This window comes from Solanum verrucosum, unplaced genomic scaffold, assembly GCF_900185275.1.
Source record: "Solanum verrucosum unplaced genomic scaffold, falcon-dt-bn FXZP01000128.1, whole genome shotgun sequence".
Classification (NCBI taxonomy): domain Eukaryota; kingdom Viridiplantae; phylum Streptophyta; class Magnoliopsida; order Solanales; family Solanaceae; genus Solanum; species Solanum verrucosum.
Window position 1 is genome coordinate 2833635 of NW_026020327.1, and position 21323 is coordinate 2854957.

A 21323-nucleotide genomic window follows, 5' to 3' on the forward strand; every position below is an offset into this window, starting at 1 on the left:
GTTCTAATACAGATGAAGGTTTGATTGAAGGAAAACAAGGAATAGTTTGCGTTTCCTCAAAAAGAAGAAGTCTTATTTTGGTAACGTATCATAATTAAACTAAATGATCTTTAATTAAGGCATTCCTTAATTAAAGGCATTTCTTAATTAACGCTTAATCAGTTAAATATAATTAAATAGATTTTTTATAATTAATTATAAATAGACCGAATTATACAAATCAGAAACTTAATAGCTATTTAAACTACAGCTATGATGCGTAAATAGGCAAACTATAGTTAATGAGGCCTATTATATTTCTCATTGTAGCTGTTTGTGAAATTTTCTTTATATTTAATAGAGTAATAGCTTGAACACTTTAAGGATCACTTATTTTTAGCCCATTAAGCTGAAAAATCAAACAAAAAAATTGTAAAATTTTTAATTTTAAAAAGCCACTAAGCAGGCGCATAACAGAAAGGGAAAATTGTACATAATAGGAAATTATTAATTCAAATTAAATGTTATAAACATAGTTTGATTAAATTGTACCCCATAGCAAACTATTGCTATTTTTGCCTCTCTCCCTGATGGAATCTCGCTTGCCACTCTCGTTCTCACTGGCAGTCTCGCTCGCCTCTCTCACTTTTATACAAACACAAATGTATAAAATATGTTTTTGTTTGTATAAAGTGAGAGAAAATTGTATATATACATATATTTTCGTTCCCTTCTTTCCCCTCTCCCAGATCTCGCTTGCCACTCTCACTTTATACAAACACAAATGTATACATTGCGTTTGTGTTTGTATAAAGCGAGATAAAATTGTATATACAAATACAAATGCATATATTTGTCCTATACACTTATGATTATATAAATACGATTTTTCCCTGCCCAATTTTCTTTTGTCTTTCTCTCTTTCTCGATTTATACAAACACAGATTATACAATTGATTCTTTTGTATATGTATAACGAAACATATTATACAATTGCTTCTTTTGTATATATGTATAGCGAAATAGCCAGAGCAAACATAAAGTTTGCTATGGAGCATTATTATACAAACTATAACTAAACATACAAATATGATTTTTATGTTTGCTATATGTGAAAGTTGCTCTAATAAAAAACCGAACTAACAAAAACCAAACCAAATTATTTTGGTCCGGTGTTCGGTACACATATTGCATGAACCGAAAAAACCAAAACTAAACCAAATTACCAAATGCCCAACCCTATGAATCCTACATGACATAATACATGTAGGACACCACATAGGACCTAAATTATCATGTAAGATGCATGTGTCTATTTGTTCAACTTTACACACATTCAACTGTATACTCGTGCACACCATAAGTTGGAGGACATAAATATAAAATGAGACCAAGTTCAAAGACATATTTATGTATTATGCCTATAAATAAATATATAAAGTCACAACTAGGGGTGGCAATTTCAACACATTAATAAAATGAGTCCATCTTGCCCATATTTAATGACTTGGATCACTCATATTTTAATTGGTTAAATATGGATTTCAAGCTATTTTAAGAGTATCTACAAATATGGTCAAAATGGGTTACATATGAGTCTCATATTGACCCATAATAGATCACTTAGTTTTCACTTCCACTCAAAAATTTTAATTGTGCTAAAGAAATAAAAATAATAAATATTAATTTTCAAAAATTCAATAAATTTTCAAATTTAATTGAAAAAATAGATTTTTTTTGTTTTGTTTTTGGAAAACAAAAAAATAAAAATAGGATAGGTTGGTGGAAGGTGGAGGATGGGGGGTGGGGGTAGGGTGTAAATTTTTATTTTATTTTTGAAAAAAAAGATTTTTTTTTTTTGTTTTTGGAAAACAAAAAAATTTAGGGGTCGATTGTTGGAATGGAGGGGAGGGCGCGGGGTGGGGAGGTGCCCGGGGAAGGGGGTAATTTTTGTTTTTGAAAAACAGATTTTTTTAAATGGGTTAGAACCATTTTACCCAAACCATATTTGACCAAATCCATATTTGCTCATATTCTATTTGGGTGGATTGTAATCCAAACCATTTTTACTCAAATCATATTCAATACATCCAAATCCGATCCAATCCAACCATTTATCACCCTTAGTCACAACCATTCAACACAAATACACAGTTTGAGCAAAAGGTGTGTTTGGCATATGGGGGAAACATGACATATCCATCTCCCTCACTAATAAATTGGTAAACCGTCAAAGTCTTCCTCATGAGGGCCCAAAGGAGTAATAATGGTAATGAAAAGTCCACAAAACTTCAACTTGCTAGATGGTTTAATTGCATTTTTAGTCTTATATATGATAACAACAATAATTGTGAAGTCTCAGCTGAACCTGAGTAATACACAAATGTCTAAAGGAAACTCTCAGCTTAAATATTTTTCATTAATCCTTCAAATCATCTTTCTGCAAACATCTAATGCTCGGAAGAGCAAACACTACTGTCCTCCTTCTGCTTGTGGCGATATCCGTAACATAAGCTACCCTTTTCATTTAAACACCGATCCAAACCATTGTCATTTTTCAGGATTTGAATTAGCTTGTGAAGGTAACCAAACAGTTATATGGTTATCCTCCAAGAAGTTGCACGTTCAAAGCATCGACTATGATAATCAGACAATTCACGTGGTAGATCCGACTTTACAAACACAAGATGATCTATGTTCTCTCATACCTTCTAAGGCTATTACCTTTCTCAAATACAATAATATCTTCAGGTTATCCATTTATGCATCACAGCATATAGCCACGCCCATTTTCATGTTCAACTGTCCACTTGCTGTTAATGATTCGACATTTGTGGAAATTAGTGGCTGCAAATTAAGCAGATACACTTATTTAAAGATTGGAGAGATGAAAGTGTCTGAAGTGAGTGATGGATGCAGAGCAGCATTTATAGGCTTCACCTCACTGCCTAATATTAAGAACATTTCCCTTTCTGATATTCATCAAGCAATTCTCTACGGATTTGAGTTTTCCTATTTTTCGTGGGGTAACATTCTTTTCCATCCTCTATACGTAAGAAACTAGGAAAACAATGGATTCACTGTTGAAATATGTGACCATTTCATCTAAATACTTTAGTTGTTAGATAGAACACATTTTTATTATTTAATTATATTCTCAACATTCACTCACTATAATTTAATTTATTTTCAAGACTTTGTAGGTACTAGTCCATTCAATCTCGGTGAGGACTCAAGGCTTTTATCTACATATACTTTTAATTATATTCTCAACATTCACTCACTACAGTTTAATTTTTGCACGTCTTTGTAGGTTTATTGGAATGGATTTCCGGTGAGGACTCAAACTTTTATCTACATATACTTTTAATTCTCCATTGATCTCTCATTCTAAAACGTTTGCACTTTAATCTAACCAGGGATCACTGAATTGCTAGGCCAGTTTTGCGTGTGTAAGCTCCTATATATCCCTTTAGCAATCTATATGTTATTTGGATGGACACATATTAACATTCCATTGATCATGTGTTTTATCATCTCTGTGGTTCGTTATGACTTCTCAAACGTGCAGTGTATTCGGGAGCAAAATTTGTGATCGGCCTTCCGTTAGTAATTGCATTTCTGGTGTACAAATTCAAAAGGAGGCATTTGTCAATGTACGATACGATTGAAGGCTTTTTGCAAACACAAAACAATTTCATTCCTATAAGATATAATTACTCCAACATAAAGAGAATGACAAGAGGATTCAAAGAGAAATTAGGCGAGGGGGGTTACGGAACTGTGTACAAAGGAAAGCTTCAAAGTAGAAGGGATGTAGCAGTGAAGATGTTGAGCAAGCCTAAAGCTGATGGGCAAGATTTCATGAATGAAGTAGCTACCATCGGAAGGATTCATCATGTCAACGTGGTTGGACTCGTGGGGTATTGCGTTGAGGGAACAAAGTGTGCTCTTGTATACGACTTCATGCCCAATGGATCACTTGATAAGTACATCAGCACGGATCAAGAAGGAAGTCCTCTGTTAAGTTGGCAAAGGAAGTATGACATTATTCTTGGAGTGGCTCGAGGAATCGGGTATTTGCATCGAGGCTGTGATGTACGAATTTTGCATTTTGACATCAAGCCACACAACATTCTTTTGGATGAGAATTTCATTCCAAAGATTTCTGACTTTGGGCTTGCGAAATTATATCCAACAGATAAGAGCATTGTGACTCTCACAGCTGCTCGTGGAACGATTGGATATGTTGCTCCAGAGCTGATCAGCAGAAGCATTGGAGCAATCTCATACAAAGCTGATGTTTACAGCTTCGGAATGCTGCTAATGGAAATGTTGGACTTGAAGAGAAATGAAGTTGCAAATGAAGAGAATTCCAGCCAATACTTTCCTTATAATATTTACGATAAGTTCAACAAGGGGAAAGAGATTGTGGTGGATGAAGAAGCGAATGATGATGAAAAGAAGATGGCTAGAAAGCTGAGTTTAGTTGCATTATGGTGTATACAAACAAATCCGATACAACGCCCTTCAATGAGTAAAGTAGTAGAAATGCTTGAAGGCGAAGTTGAAGTGCTAGAAGTACCTCCTCAGCCTCTTCAATCTGAACCGATTGTTCATCAGATCATGGGAAGTTCTACGACATTTTCGTCTGATTCCATAGCTTTGTTAGATAATTCCGTTGAGGTAGACATTTATGCTGATTGATTATAGTTGATGTAATGTTTATGTGAAATAAACATAGCCAATCCAACAATGTTTCGGACAAAGAATGGTGTTGTTATTGTTGTACTAGTTATATCAAAGACCTAATACATGCATTTTAACTTGGCATCAACTCACATTTATGCTTAGAAACTTAAACATGTATAAAGTTGAATAAATAGACACACGAATAATGCAGCCCAAACACGTGAAATGCATACGATCCAACGTGGATTAGTGAGCCGCTCAATAGCTGCCAACTAATTAAAAAATTTACACGTAGATATAAGAATTAAAAAAAAAACTAAATTAATATTCAAATTGATACAAGGGTATAGGGTGAAATACTCTTCCATTTTACCCTGTTTCTCTCTCAAAATCACGAAACTCTAGCTTGGGATTTACAACCAAAATCGTGAATCAAGGGAAAAATCGTTTATGATTTGTGCTAAAAGTTCATATACTCTGATGTTATATGTTCATCTTCCTCAATTTAGGACCCGTTTGACCATAGATTTTCCAAGTAAAATTTGGGGAAGAATTTGGCAAATAGTGTTTGTCCATACAATTTACCATTATTTGACAAATATTTTTGGCAAATATCCCAAATTCCAAATACTAGAAAAAACTGTATTTGGGTCAAGTCTCATTATTTGGGAACTTTTAATAATTCAAATTCTACACCAAACTTTTATCTTTTAACTTTTATCTTTTACAAAAACACCATTTATAATAGTTGTTTGCGTTGTTTTACATAATTTTTTACATGAACATCAAAGTAGTGATGGAATATTCAGTGATGATATGATTGTTGATGAAAGTGATGAACAATCGCCACAACGTAACAAAGTCATGTGCTATGTAATACAAACCTAGTTTTGATTGTTTTAAAGATTTATGGGTATAAATCATTTTTAAAAAAAAGTGAAATATGTTTCCCAAATACTATGACTAAACACATGGTGAAATTTCACTCAAATAATATTTGTCAAAATATTTGGAAATCTATTGTCAAAGCTAGCTTAGTTCAGGTATGCTTAGTTTTGCCCTTTTGAAAGTTTATTTTAATAGAAGGTAGAATCTTTGCTTAAATCAGGATTATTTGCACACCAACGACCTGTATTGTTTGCAGACTAAGAAATGTTCATTATAGCTCTTTTTTCACAATGACAAAAAAAATAGAAGCCATTTGCACTAAAAACGAGGAAAATCATGCTAAAAGAGAGAAAAAAAAGCTTGATTTAAAAGAAGAGGAAAAAAGAGGATTTTGATTAGAAAATATACAAATATATATATATATATATATATATATATATATATATATATAAGGGATTCATTAAGGGTATAATTGTCATTTCAACATATATTTTACTGTTGTGGGCCTCAAAATTTACTCCTGACGCGCTCAGATTGAGTGTATATCACGTGTTTTGCTAGGTAGGATTCGAGTATTTTTTAGATTCAAGAGTTGGATAGTTAAAAAGCCTCTTTTTGCACTTTGAAAGTTTAAGGTCAAAGTTAAAATTTGAAACCAAGTTAAAGGTCCTATTTATGTGTTATGCTTAGGGTTGTTCATGGTCATGGTTAAATAACCAAACGGAGCCGCAATCCGAACCAAACCGATTAAAAAACCGATATTTGGTTTGGTTTGGTTTTAAATTTTGAAAATCGATACTATTTGGTTTGGTTTTACTAAAAAACAACTGCAAAAATAATCTAACCAAACCGATAAATTAGATATATAAATTTTATAATTTTTTATATATTATTCATAAATAAAATATAAATATTTTGTTAAATTTTAATTAATTCAAGTCTTTAACTTTATCATTTTCTCAAGCCCAACACTTTAACCCAACTATAACAATCCTAAGTCCAAGTCCATCAAAATCCATTTTAGTCTTTACCTACCATACTTCACATAAAATAGTCACACTTTCTCTTAATTGAATCACTTTGTTCATGTAATGATAACTCTAGTATTGCTTAATTGAACCGACAATAGTTTTTCTGTGGATTGTTCATGTACTAGGTGTTTGTATCTATCGAGATACGTACGTCCTCAAAAAAGTTATTATTTTCAAACCGAATAAGCCAGAAAAACTGAATCAATCCGACAATAACCAAACGACGGTTATTTTTTGTTTGGTTTGGTTTTGTTTTAGAAATTTAAAAAACTGACTAAATTGGTTTGATTTTGGTTTTAATCAATAACCAATCCAAACCGAACCACGAACGCCCCTAGTTATGCTTATCAATTAAATGTCTAGGTAAATATAAATAAGGTATAATACATAAATATGCCCTTTCATTTGACCTCAATTTGCATTTATGCTCTCTAACTTTGAGTTTGCACAAGTAGATCTTTTATAAAGTATAACAAATAGACACATGTGTCTTACATGACATCCTACATGACAATTTGGGTCCTATGTGGTGTCGTATGTGTATTATGTCATGTAGGATTCATGTGTCTATTTGTTCAACTTTACACAAGTTCAATTGTATACTTGTGCACACCCTAGGAGGACATAAATATAAAAGGGAAAATTACGAGGTTAAGCAAGCTTATATTACTTAATTACTCATCATAGTTGTAGTTTGCTACAATTACAACTCACGACTAACATTAACCATTAATTACGCGGGCTGACTTCGAGTTTGTATAATTAGCCACATTTGGATAATTCGTAACTAACAATTCTTCGTTTGATTTGTATTTTGTATACGATGGTTTGTGTTTGTATATGGCGATGATTTCCTTTGGTTTTTCAGTTTTGTCACCATTCACATTCAATATTTTTGTGTATAACTTTTTACAGTTTGTATAAACGTGTAGTTTTCGGATTTTGTATAATACAATTTATATAATGTAATTTGTATAATATATTATGTATAATTGTTTAAAGTTCATATGTTTATGTTTGTATCAATTCGTTATTTTGAGTTTTATCATATTTGTTAATTCCAGAGTTTATATTACTCAATTATACAAAAACAAGCGAATTATAAAGACGTACCTGTGAATTATACAAACGAGATGCGAATTATACAAATTATTGCCCTCTCTCGCTCGCCTCTCTCCTGCTTCTTCCAATCTCGCTCACATCTCTCCTTCCTCTCCCAATCTCGCTCGCTAGATATACAAATACATATGTATAATATACAATTATCTAATCAATATACATATACAATTCACATCTCTCCCACTCTCTTCCTTCTCTTGCTCGCCTCTCTCCTCCCTCTCCCAATCTCGCTCTTCTCTCTCCTCCCTATAACATGTAGCTACGAATCATAATTAACAAACTATAGCTATTTTTGAGTGGCTATATGCAAAAGTTCCCCAATATAAAATGAGGCCAAGTTTAAAGGTATATTTATTTATTATACCTATAAATAAATATATAAAGTCACAATTGTTCAACACAAATACACAGTTTGAGCAAAAGGTGTGTTTGGCATATGGGGGAAACATGACATATCCATCTCCCTCACTAACAAATTGGTAAACGTCAAAGTCTTCCTCATGAGGGCCCTTCATCAACCTTCAACTTTCCCATCAAGGACCAAAAAGATTAATATTGGTTTGGGACCCAAAGGAGTAATATTGGTAATGAAAAGTCCACAAACCTTCAACTTGCTAGATGGCTTAATTGCATTTTTAGTCTTATATATGATAACAACAATAATTGTGAAGTCTCAGCTGAACCTGAGTAATACACAAATGTCTAAAGGAAACTCTCAGCTTAACTATTTTACATTAATCCTTCAAATCATCTTTTTGCAAACATGCCATGCTCGGAAGAGCAAACACTACTGTCCTCGTTCTGCTTGTGGCGATATCCGTAACATAAGCTACCCTTTTCATTTAAACACCGATCCAAAACATTGTCGTTTTTCAGGAATTGAATTAGCTTGTGAAGGTAACCAAACCGTTATATGGTTATCCTCCAAGAAGTTGCACGTTCAAGGCATCGACTATGCTTATCATACAATTCGCTTGGTAGATCCGACTTTACAAACAGATGATCTATGTTCTCTCATACCTTCTAAGCTTACCTGTCACGAATACAGTGATTTCTTCAGCCCATACTATTATGCATCACAGCTTAGAATAGTAGCGCCCATTTTCATGTTCAATTGTCCATTTGCTGTTAATGATTCGACATTTATGGAAATTAGTGGCTGCAAATCAAGCAAATACACTTATCTAAAGATTGGAAAAATGAATGTCTCTGAAGTGAGTGATGGATGCAGAGCGGAGTTTATAGGCTTGACCTCATGGGCTAATATTAACAACATTTCCCTTTCTGATTTTCATCAAGCAATCCTTTATGGCTTTGAGCTCTATTGGAGTTTCGAAGAAAGGATAAGTAACGACTTCAACTATATATGATTTTCTCCTTTATTAGGAAAACAATGGATTCACTCACTACAATTTGAGTTCTTCTTGTCTTTGTAGGAGTTGCTTTAATGATTCTCTGTGAGTACTCAAACTTTTCTCTACATATGCTTTAATTTCTCCATTTGTGAAGACTAATTTCTTCGAATCCTTTATACTTCATGATGATATAATTAAAGGAGCAAGAACAACGATTGTGTACCTTATAGTGTTAAGTATAGAAAGCTGTTAATAGCAATATTTCTAAAAACATAGCCTTATATCTCCTTATCATCTCTATGTTTTGTTGGCCTAAGGGGAAGTTACTTTCCATGACTTCTCAAACGTGCAGTGTATTCGGGAGCAAAAATTGTAATAGGCCTTCCGTTGGTAATTGCATTTCTGGTGTACAAATTCAAAAGGAGGCATTTGTCAATGTACGATACGATTGAAGGCTTTTTGCAAACACAACAATTTCATGCCAATCTCCAACATAAAGAGAATGACCAGAGGATTCAAAGAGAAATTAGGTGAGGGAGGTTACGGAACTGTGTACAAAGGAAAGCTTCAAAGTGGAAGGGATGTAGCAGTGAAGATGTTGAGCAAGCCTAAAGCTGGTGGAAATAAAAAGAAATGGAAAAGAAACTCACCCATTAATCATTTGATTGAAGGAAGACATTGACAAGAATTTTGAAGCAAAATAAGGCTAAAAAAACTTGATTTTTTTTTTTTTTTGGTAACCAAGGATAATATTATTAGATAAACTTAAGATATTACAAGAGGAATTGAAGTAATACTATTAGTGTCTCTAGTAGCATTGCTGTTAGAAGCATTAGTAGTAGTAACTATATTACTAGCATCTCTATTAATACGGTTGTTGAACTCCATCACACTAAGGTTACCCAGGGTTGCTAGTTTAGTACAAGTAGATAATGATATATCACTTGTTTCTCATCTCAAGAGGGGAAAACCCTTTAAATAGACCGTTCTCATAATGTTGCTACCAAGTGTAATATATTTACTATCCATATAAATTATTGTAGTCATATGTTAGAAAAAGGTAAAATAATAATTTTATTACTAATTTCATGAGATATTGTGTTTGACCCCTCTTAATTAAGTGATGATTGACTATTGGTGGTGAATAGACTGGTTTGAGTGAATTTACGATAGTCAAAATGATTGAGTTAATAAATGAATGAGGCTTGTTCACATGACATTTAGGCTGAAATAGACAATTTTTTCTCAAGAGGGAAACAAAAAATCTTTTAAATAAATCGTTCTCATAATGTTGTTACCAAATATAATATATTTACTGTCCATATTATACAATAATATGTTAGAAAATGGGAAAAATATTGATTTTGTTACTAATTTCATGAGATAAGTCATGTGTTTGAACTCATCTTAATTAGGCGATGATTGGGACTAAGGATAGTGAATGGGCAGGTTGGGTCAAATTTGAGCTGGTCAAAATGATAGAGTTAGTAATTGGAGAAAATGGCCAAAAGCCCCCCAACTTATATTCGTATTTCCAACTACACACTTTAACTTTAAGGGAGTCCTATCACCTCCTTAGAGTGTTTAAAATTGAAATTAATACCTCCCTGGATGCTTAATTGGCAAAGTGAGTGTATTTCACTCTCTTTGAGAGAGTGAGCACAAAAATAAATATTAAAACTTTATTTTTAATATTTTTTTTTATAAATGTATGTGTTTTTATTTTTATTTTCTTATTTGTTGTTCTCCTTCTCCATAGCAACAAAGATCCAATTCCTCAACCATTCACCATCTCTAAGCCATCATTGCCACCAGCCCACCACCATCTTCACCGGATTCACCATTATTGATTTCACCCAAGCTTTTAAACTCTCATGTAAAAAACTTTTAAAAATCAATCAAATCAATTAAAGATAAAATGACATGTATTTATATCACTCAAAAAAGGGATTTGGATCAGATTTAAAAAAAAAAAACAAATTAGGTTTAAATCAAATCCAATTGAACTCCCAAATGAGAATATTTTTTTTTTGTTTATAGATCCTTTAATGACAAAATATACACATGTATCTAAATCATTAGAACGACGCTTCGCTGATTTAGTGGAGTTTTTGCCAGAGACAACGATCTCTGGCCGAAGAGGAGAGAGATCACAAATGGATGACGGTGGTCAAAATATATATATGAAAAAATATACGTATGCACCAAATTAATAGTTCATGTATATGAGTTAAAATTATATGTATCTATGGAAAATTGATATTGAAAAAAAAATGAGCTGAAATTTGGAATTTATTTTTTTTTTGAAAAAAAAATCTCTGTAATTAGATTATTTCCCATTCACAAGAATGATCCAAGTTCACGTAGTGGGAAACTCCGGTGGGTTGGTTATTCTATGGGATAATTCCTTTATAGAAGTGGATGATATCGCAACAACGGGACAAGAAAGTCATGCCATGGTCAAGGTATGTGCTACTAATGAGTATTGGCTTTTTAGTTGTATCTACGCTAGCACATACCTTCAATCGCGTAAGATCTTATGGGAAAATTTGAAAAAAATCAAAGATAACTATGATGGTAAATGGTTAATAGGAGGAGATTTTAACGAACCTATGAAAAGTTCAGAAAAAGTTGGAGGTAGGCCTATAAACAAACCTCGTACAAATGAGTTTTGGGATATGGTTAACTATTGCGAACTTATAGGCATGGGATATAAAGGAGGGAAATATACTTGGCTAAATAAGTGCTTTATCAATAGGTCAAGTTTAATTTTTGAAAGACTTGACCATTTTTTCGCAAATGAAGAGTGGCTACATAAGTTCCCTGTCGCACAAGTACATCATCTACCACGTACACACTCTGACCACTGTCCCCAACTCCTATACGTACTACAAAATAGCCCTATAAAACCTAATAAACTATTTCGATTTGAATCTATATGGACGACGCACCCAGATTTAAGGAACATCGTACTAGGAAGTTGGGAGGGAAAAAAGGACATCTTAGATGCTATTTCAGACTTCTCAAAAAAAGTGACCATTTGGAATAAAACACTTTTGGGAACATATTTCACAAAAAAGGACTTTACTACTGAGATTAGAAGGAATACAAAAATCTACTAACTTCACTTCTAGTACCTTTCCTCAAAACCTAGAACTAAAACTTAGTCAGGAGTATAATCAAATTCTTCGATTAGAGGAAGACTTCTGGAAACTGAAATCAAGAGTTATCTGGCTAAATGAGGGTGACTCCAACACTAGGTTTTTCCATACTACCACCCTAAACAAAAGAAGGAAAAATTGAATAATGGCGTTACAAGATGCACATGGGGAATGGATTTATGGCTTAGAGGGTATCAAAAACTTAACGCACAACTACTTTAATAATATATTTTGTACTTCTCAGGTTTCCTCAGTTCATAATAAAATAACTGCAATAACCAACCAACACTCATTAGATCTTTTAGAATTAGGGAATATCCCGTCTATCAGCTAGATCCAAACATTTGTATTTTCCTTTCAACCTTATAAAGCTCTAGGATCTAACGGATTACACCCTTTCTTCTATCAAAATTATTGGAACATAGTAGGGGAATCAGTTGTATCTCTTTGTGTGAAAGCCTTCCAGGAGGAATGCATACCAAAAGATATAAACAAAACCCATGTATGCCTAATTCCAAAAATAAAAAGTGCAAACACTCTTAAAGATTGCAGACCTATAAGCTTGTGCAACACCACCTATAAAATAATAACAAAGATTATCTCCAATTGGTTAAAAAGTATCATGAATACCCTGATTGGTCCATGTCAATCAAGCTTCCTAAAAAATAGGAAAGCCACTGATAACGCAATCATAGTTCAAGAAACCATCACTCACTTTCAAAGATGAAAGGCAAAAATGCTAATATAATCCTAAAAATCGATCTCGAAAAAGCCTTTGATAAGATTGAGTGGTCCTTCATTAGGAACACACTCATATACTTTGGCTTCCCCCATAATATCATCAATCTAATCATGTCATGTGTCTCCACGAGTAGTATATCCATACTTGTAAATAGGGATCATACTGAATTTTTTCAACCATCTCGAGGAATACGACAGGGGGACCCAATGTCTCCATACATATTTATATTGTGTATGAAAATGTTGTCACGGAAAATAGAGATGAAAGTTCAACTAAAGAAGTGGAATCCCATTAAAATCTCAAATAAGAGTCCAAAACTATGTCACCTATTCTTCGCATATGACCTCATACTAATGAGTAGGGCTGATGCGAAAAACTGTGACATAATCCAAATAGTTCTTGATAACTTTTGTACAGAATCTGGTCATAACATTAATTATGGAAAATCTAAATTAATATGCTCCAAAAATTGCAACAGTGACCTTAGGAATTCAAACAACTTCGGTATAAAAATTGGCAAATCCTTCGAAAAATACTTGGGGTTCCCTATTTTTAATAAAAAAAAAACTCCAAGATAAATGATTACCAATTTATTATAGATAGCTTACAACAGAAACTAGCGGGTTGGAAGACAAAATTCCTAAACATAGCAGGACGAACAACCCTAGCAAAGTCCACCCTAAATAACATACCAACCCATGTAATGCAATACATATACCTCCCAACTAAATAAACTGAGACAAAAAAATAAAGCTCTTCTAGCTAAGCTAGCATGGAGAGCCTTCAATAACCCAAACTCCACATGGGATTCACTCATAATAAATAAATACACTAGTGATGGAAAATTTCCAATAGAGATTCATGCAAAACCATCGCATGGGAGAACCTGGAAGAACATTACTTTGGGTTGGACTATATGTAAACAAGGTCTACAATGGTCAATTGGGGATGGATCCAACATATCTCTATGGTTCGATGACTGACTACCTAATCATAGGAAGCTAAGAGATCTACTAATAAGACCCCTAATATTAGAAGATAATCAATTGGAAGTTAAGAACATCCTTACGAGCATGGGTACATGGAAATATAACAACGTGTCCTATGATCTCCCATCAACTATAAAAAATATGATAGAAAACGTCTATGTACCAACAACTTCTGAAATTAAGGATAAACCATCCTGGAGCCTTAACCCCCAAGGAACTCTAACTACTAAAAATGTTTATCACCATATTAAAGATAAAGGGGAGAAGCACAACAAGATAGACAAGGACCATACTTGGATATGGAAACTACATTGCCCTAACAAAATTAAGTACTTCCTATGGCTTTGCAATCACGGAAGACTACCGACATGTTACTATTTAAACTTTATAGGAATAGATGTTAGTAAGTCTTGTCACATATGTAATACCCTAGAAATCATCCAACATATCTTCATTGAATGTACAAATGTCAGGAAGTTGTGGTCTGAGATAGGACTTATAGAAAGCAACAACATATTCACATCTACCTAGGACATGAACTAGTTAGATTTCCTTAGGAACATTAGCAATTTAGCATAGTGATAAAAAACCTCAAGTGGAAAGAACTCTATCCATTCTACTTGTGGAGTATATGGCTTAACAGAAATGAAAATTACCACAATAATAAAAAAGGGAAAATAAATGCTAATATTCCATACATACATGCCATCGATTTTTTCTCACTCACAAACCAAAGGACCAATATAGAAAAATCTATAGTAGGGTATGTAAAATGTAAACCTCCAAACATTGGATTTAAGCTTAACACTAATTGTTCTACCTCGATTAAATCTGGCACTAGTGGAATAGGAGGAGTAATAAGAGATAAATATGGTAATTGGGTGGTAGGCTTCATGGGAAACATATATGAAGCAACAAATATTGTTTCTGAACTATTAGTGCTGCAAAAAGGTTTAACTGTTGCACTAGCCTACAACTTAACGCCACTTGAAATTAACGTAGACTGTCAGGATATCCTTCACTGCCTAGCAAATGATCATCCATCCTACTTTAATATTTTGGCTGATTGCAGAGAACTTCTACTTAAACTTGGAAACCCTCTGGTGCAACATAAATACAGGGAAGAATATCAAGTGGCAGATACCTTGGCTAAGGAGGGGTCTAGATTGAAGGAAGCTAACTCCCTCGTACTTTGGACAGCTCCTCCGTTGATTGTTTCTAGTATAATAGAAGCAGACAAAGTAGGAACTCTTTATGTTAGGCTAAAAAAGTCGTCTTTACTATAGAAGGTATTAATGTGTATAATGTAATTCCAATCCCTTTCCCGAACGTTACTAGCCATACTCAGCCATTTACTTGTACTGATGCATATTAAATTAGAATATATCATCTTGTTTACCAAAAAAAAAGATACACCTAATCGATGTAACTGACTTGAAATCTGATAAAAATTGTATTAATTAGTGAGACAATATATAATTATTTCAAACTATATAGTGTATAAATATTTATGATAGAAGCATTTGTGTAATTAGATATTTTTTCCTTATTTTTAATGTTGTTGCAATATTTCTAGTTTTAATCAATACACCCCAAATTTCTTTCTTATCCTTCAATGGAGGTTGTTCTGAAATTTTGATCGAATAAGCTCAATGTGAGGACTGTTTTAAGAAGTCAAATTATATATATCAATCAAGTGAATTTTATTCTCATGTACTTAAAAATAATTGTAATACTTATAATTAGTCTGTGATATAACATTAGGTTTTAATTCGGTTATTTTTACTGAAAACCACCTCACATATAATTAATTCAATGTTACAATTTTGGGAAGAAAGGATTTGCGTACCTTATTGCACATTATATTTCTTAGATTAGGTAACTTGCATTATTATCTTATGTTACTAATAATATTTTCTTTTTTGCCTCTACATTAAAATTTTGAGACCCAATGTATCTTGTATCTTTATTTTTGTTGATCTTTCCTTCATTGTATTTGCTTATCTTTTAACATGTACAAAATAATTTCAAGAAAAATATAAGAAGTTGCATAAAGATAAAATAGAAATGATAATCCATAAATTTAAAAATGTGCACTAGAGTGCCACTAGAATTTAATAAACTTAAGCATAACAATAAAAATTCCCTTCTAGAGAGTCACAAATACTTTATTTTGAGACTACTAATATGATATGTTAGTATCATGTAATCTCACTAGAAGTTTCAATGGCCATCTTTACTCCTCATCTCGTTTGTTCTCCAAATTTCGGAAAACACGTAACAACATCTCAGTCTACAAAAAAAGGACACATATAAAGTCAATAATAATTTATAGAATTTAAGTTTTATATATATATATATATATATATTAACAATATAGCGCTAACCTGCATATTCATCTCACGCAAATATTTCTCCCAAATGCAAGTAGAGCAAATGCCTTTCTCCAATGCCTTCAATATTTCTTCGAGCATTTTGTTCTCCATTGAGAGCATTTTCTTTTCCAACATAATTTTTTCAGCTTCTTTCTGGCCCTCAAGATCAATTCTAAGCATCGTTAAAAAAAAATCATAAGACTATAGAATAAATAACAATTTATATGTTACATACACCCACAAAGCAAAAAATTGCTAAAGAATAAAATTATATCCTTAATTCTATTTTATAAAAAAGTCTTTATTAGCTAAGATTTTTTTAGTGAAGCATTGACGATAAATTTCAGATCTAATCTCTACTTCTTTATTGTGTGAATAAATAAAAAGAAATGGAAAATAAACTCACCCATTAATCATTTGATTGAAGGAAGCCATTAACAAGAACTTTGAAGCAAAATAAGGATAAAAAAACTTGATTTATTTTAATTTTTTATATCACTTGTTTCTCATCTCAAGAAGGGAAAACCTTTAAATAGACCGCTCTCATAATGTTGCTACCAAGTGTATTATATTTACTGTCCATATAAATTATTGTAGTCATATGTTAGAAAAAGGTAAAATAATAATTTTATTACTAATTTCATGAGATATTGTGTTTGACCCCTCTTAATTAAGTGATGATTGACTATGCGTGATGAATAGACTGGTATGATTGAATTTAAGATGGTCAAAATAATTGAGTTAATAAATGAATGAAGCTTGTCCAAATGACATTATGCTGAAATAGACAAATTTTTCTTTAATAATATGTTAGAAAATGGAAAAATATTGATTTTGTTACTAATTTCATGAGATAAGTCATGTGTTTGAACTCATCTTAATTAGGCGATGATTGGGACTATGGATAGTGAATGGGCAGGTTGGGTCGAATTTGAGCTGGTCAAAATGATAGAATTAGTAAATGGAGAAAATGGTCAAATGCCCCCCAACCTATATTCGTATTTCCAACTACACACTTCAACTTTACGGGAGTCCTATCACCCCCTTAGAATTCTTAAAGCTAAAATTAATACCTCCCTGAATGTTTAGCTGGCAAAGTAAGTATTTCACGCTCTTTAAGAGAGTGAGCACAAAAATAAATATTAAAACTTTATTTTTAATCTCTTTTTGTAAATAGATGTATTTTTTTCTTCTTATTTATTGTCCTCCTTCTCCATAGCAATAAAGATCAAATTCCTCCACCATTCACCTTCTCTAAGCCGCCATTGCCACCACCATCTTCACCGGATTCACAATTATTGATTTCACCCATGCTTTTAAACTCTCACGTAAAAAACTTTTAAAAACCAATCAAATCAATTAAATATGAAATAACATGTATTTATATCACTCAAAAAAGGGATTTGGATCAAATTTGAAAAAAAATCAAATTAGGTTTAAATCAAATTCATTTGAACTCCCAAATGAGAATATTTTTTCTTTTTATTTATTTATTTATAAATCTTTTAATTATCAATCAATTACATTGGTTCTTCCTCATATTCCCTGAGAGAATTTTCATTTGTTCGTTATCCCTCTTTCCCTCCCCTCACTTTTTTTAGTTTGTTTTTAGGTTTTCCCTGCTTGACTGGCTGGCGAAATGCCACACCAGCAGCCACCACTGTCGCCACCAGCAAAAACCCTCCCTCCGATCTACCTTTATTCTCGTAGTGAGGTCGACGACAACAACAACAAAACCTTGTGGTTGCACTGCTCCGACTAGCGATCTCCGGCGAAGAAAGCAAAACCTTAACGAAACAACGATTAGTTTGTTTTTCAGTTTTACGACGAGCAAAGAGCGAATATCACTATTCATCTTTGTTCCTCACAATCCAATTTTGATGTACTTTGGTGTTTAAAGTAATGGTGAAGTTGCTTTAGGAATTTGAAGGAATTGGGAGAAGAAATTACTTTAGGATTTGAAGAAATTGAGAGAGTATAGGAAAAAGGGGAAAGGAATTACAAAAAAAAAATCGAAAAAGAATAATAAATTAATCAAATCTCCATGTGTCAAACATGTGAAATGCACAGGTCAACATAGATGTGGTTGTGGTTTTTTACCGATGTAATTATTTCAACTTTAAGCAATTCAGGGGGTGATAGGACTCCCGTAAAGATAAAGTGTGCAGTTGGAAATTCGGATATAGATTAGGGGGGCTTTTTGTTTTCTCTTAGTAAATAAATGTGTTGTTGGCTTGTCCAGATGTTACTTGGGCTTAAATGGACTAAAATGCAGGTAATAACCTAATCGATCCAACTTTTACTAAGTTTTAATTATTTTATTTGTTATTTTTCAATTTTTAGTATCTTATAAAACTATTATTTTTCTTTATTATGACTCTATAATATATCGAAATAAAATAAAATATTTTAAAAAAAATATTTTAACAAAATTTCTCATTAATTTCTACTTCTTTATTGTGTGAGGAAATAAAAAGTAATAGAAAAGATACTTACTCATTAAGGATTTGATCCAAAGAACCCATTGACAAGAACTGGAGCAAAATAAGAATAAAGAAGTTTGATTTATTTTAATTTTTTTTGTATCACTTGTTTCTCATCTCAAGACGAGAAGAGCTCTTAAATAAAGTATTCTCATAATTTTTTTACCAAATATAATATTTACTGTCCATATAATGGTAATCATATGTTAGAAAATGGTAAAAAAAATAATTAATTGTGTTGCTTAGTTCATGAGATAAGTGTTTGAACCTGTAACACCTCAGAAATTTTTTTGAACCAAGACTTGAACCGTTTTTCGTTGTGAGTAGAATTTTACCGAGAAATTAAAATTTCTTAAGTGTTAAAGTCACTAGATGTAGTACCTTGAATTCCAAAAAGAATTAAATTGGAAATAGCAAAATCTAAAATTTTGCAAGTTATGCTTAAGTTATTAGTTTTAGGTCAACTTGAAATGATCATAACTCTTAGCACAAATGAGTTAGATGTGCTACAAGATACCGTAGGAAAGACCTTTGAATTATCTTTCCAAAGCCGCTGAGTTTGCTAAGTTTTGAGGTCGGATGTGTGAGATATGACCTTTTGAAGTTGGGTTGTCCAGTTAAGGAAGGTTAACCGAAAATAGCAAGGGGTATTTTGGTCTTTTCCTTACTAAATCAGATATAATTCATTTTTAGTAAGATTTTAAGGGTCTAATCCTATTAGGTTCAGTTTTATTGGTCTCAATAACCCATTAAGAATATAAGAATTTAACAGTTTAATTTTTAGTCATGCATAATTATTAAACAAAAATATTAATATAATCACTATATTAAATTATAACTATAAGGATTCTATACAATTAGCATTACTTAACTCTGATCGCTATATTTACCCTTTGGGGTCGTTTGGTTTGAAAAATAAGTTATGATGGAATAAAGTGTGCTGGGATTATTTCTTATTGAGTGTTTGGTTTGTTATATTCAAAAGGGAAAATGCATAAGTACCCCCCCAGCCTATGCCCGAAATCCCAGAAACACACCTAACCTTTATTAAGGTCCTATTACCCCCGAACTTAATTTATCTATAATATTCTACCTCTTGTCTGCCTACGTGGCACTATCTTGAAAAAAATGTCAACATGCACTGGGCCCACAAAGATAGTGCCACGTAGGTCAAAAAGGGGTAGAATATTACATATAAAATAAGTTCAGGGGGGTAATAGGACCTTAGTAAAGGTTAGGTGTGTCTCTGGGATTTCAGGTATAGGCTGGGGGGTACTTATGCATTTTCCCTATTCAAAATAATATATATTGATAAATTTTAAGAACAAGTTGTTTGTTTACAAAATTACCCTTCACTTTATTTAATTTTTTAAATTTTCTTTGCGAGCTTTAGTTATTTATTTTTTAAAATAAAACTTTTATTTTATTTAACATAAATATTTTTTTTATGTATTCCCATGATAAGTACCATGTGTATTTAAAAATATAACTTTTTTTATTTAGCTTAAAAATAGAACTTCCCTCTTTAGTTTGTTAAAGAGAAAATTTAGGGAAAATGCATAAATACCCCCCCAGCCTATACCCGAAATTCCAGAGACACACCTAACATTTACTAAGGTCCTATTACCCCCCGAACTTATTTTATATGTAATATTCTACCCCTTTTTGGCCTACGTGGCACTTTCTTGTGGGCCCAGCGCATGTTGACATTTTTTCGAGGATAGTGCCACGTAGGCCGAAAAGGGGTAGAATATTATAGATAAATTAAGTTCGGGGGGTAATAGGACCTTAGTAAAGGTTAGGTGTGTCTCTGGGATTTCGGGCATAGGCTGGGGGGGTACTTATGTATTTTCCCGAAATTTTATGAGAAATCAAAATAAATAAACATAAGAATTAGTCAAATAAAAATTATATTTATATAGTGTAATTTTTTAATAAAAAAATATGAATGATTATCATAAAAATAAGAAGTACTCCCTCTGTCCCATTTTATATGATGTACTTTGACTCGGCACGAAGTTTAAGAAAGGAAGAAAGACTTTTAAAACTTGTGGTCCAAAATAAATGATAGAAATTTGTGTGGCTGTAAATCATTTCATTAAGGGTAAAATAGACAATTTATAGCTAAATTGTTACTTAAAATAGAAATGTGTCATTCTTTTTGGGACTGACTAAAAAGGAAAGTAAGTCATATAAATTGGGACAGAGGGAGTAGTAAATATTATTATACATGATATTAAAAACGGAAAAGGGTCAAAATTGCCCTTGAACTATGCGAAATAGACCACTTATACCCTCCATTACATTTTGGGATCAAAAATACCCCGCAGTTATCCCAGGAGACCACAAATACCCTCAAGAGTTAACATCCCAATTTTTTAGTGACGTGGCAAGCTACATGGGACTAATCCCTATTAAAAACATCCAATATTATTACGAAAAATAATCAAAATTACTTCTCGATTCAAATCTCCTACTATATATATATAATGCATCATTGTACATTTTA

At 32.4% G+C, this 21323-nt stretch overlaps 2 protein-coding genes across 2 annotated transcripts in view; one reads left to right on the forward strand and one right to left on the reverse strand.

Annotated features, from left to right (window-relative positions):
• The window catches only part of LOC125835811 (putative pentatricopeptide repeat-containing protein At5g37570), a 130928-nt gene that overhangs the window by 44051 nt on the left and 65554 nt on the right, over nt 1-21323 (reverse strand). The gene's annotated exons all lie outside the window — the stretch shown is intronic.
• LOC125835820 (uncharacterized) lies at nt 2363-4810 on the forward strand. Its single transcript, XM_049514924.1, has 2 exons — nt 2363-3005; nt 3293-4810. Exons 1-2 carry the CDS (start codon nt 2363-2365, stop codon nt 3358-3360), a joined length of 711 nt encoding a protein of 236 aa, XP_049370881.1. The 3' UTR covers nt 3361-4810.

Coding starts and splice junctions, on each gene's coding strand:
- LOC125835820 (XM_049514924.1), top strand. CDS start 2,363: ATGTCTAAAGGAAACTCTCAGCTTAAATATTTTTCATTAATCCTTCAA. Junction 3,006..3,292: donor GTTTTCCTATTTTTCGTGGG/GTAACATTCTTT, acceptor ACGTCTTTGTAG/GTTTATTGGAATGGATTTCC.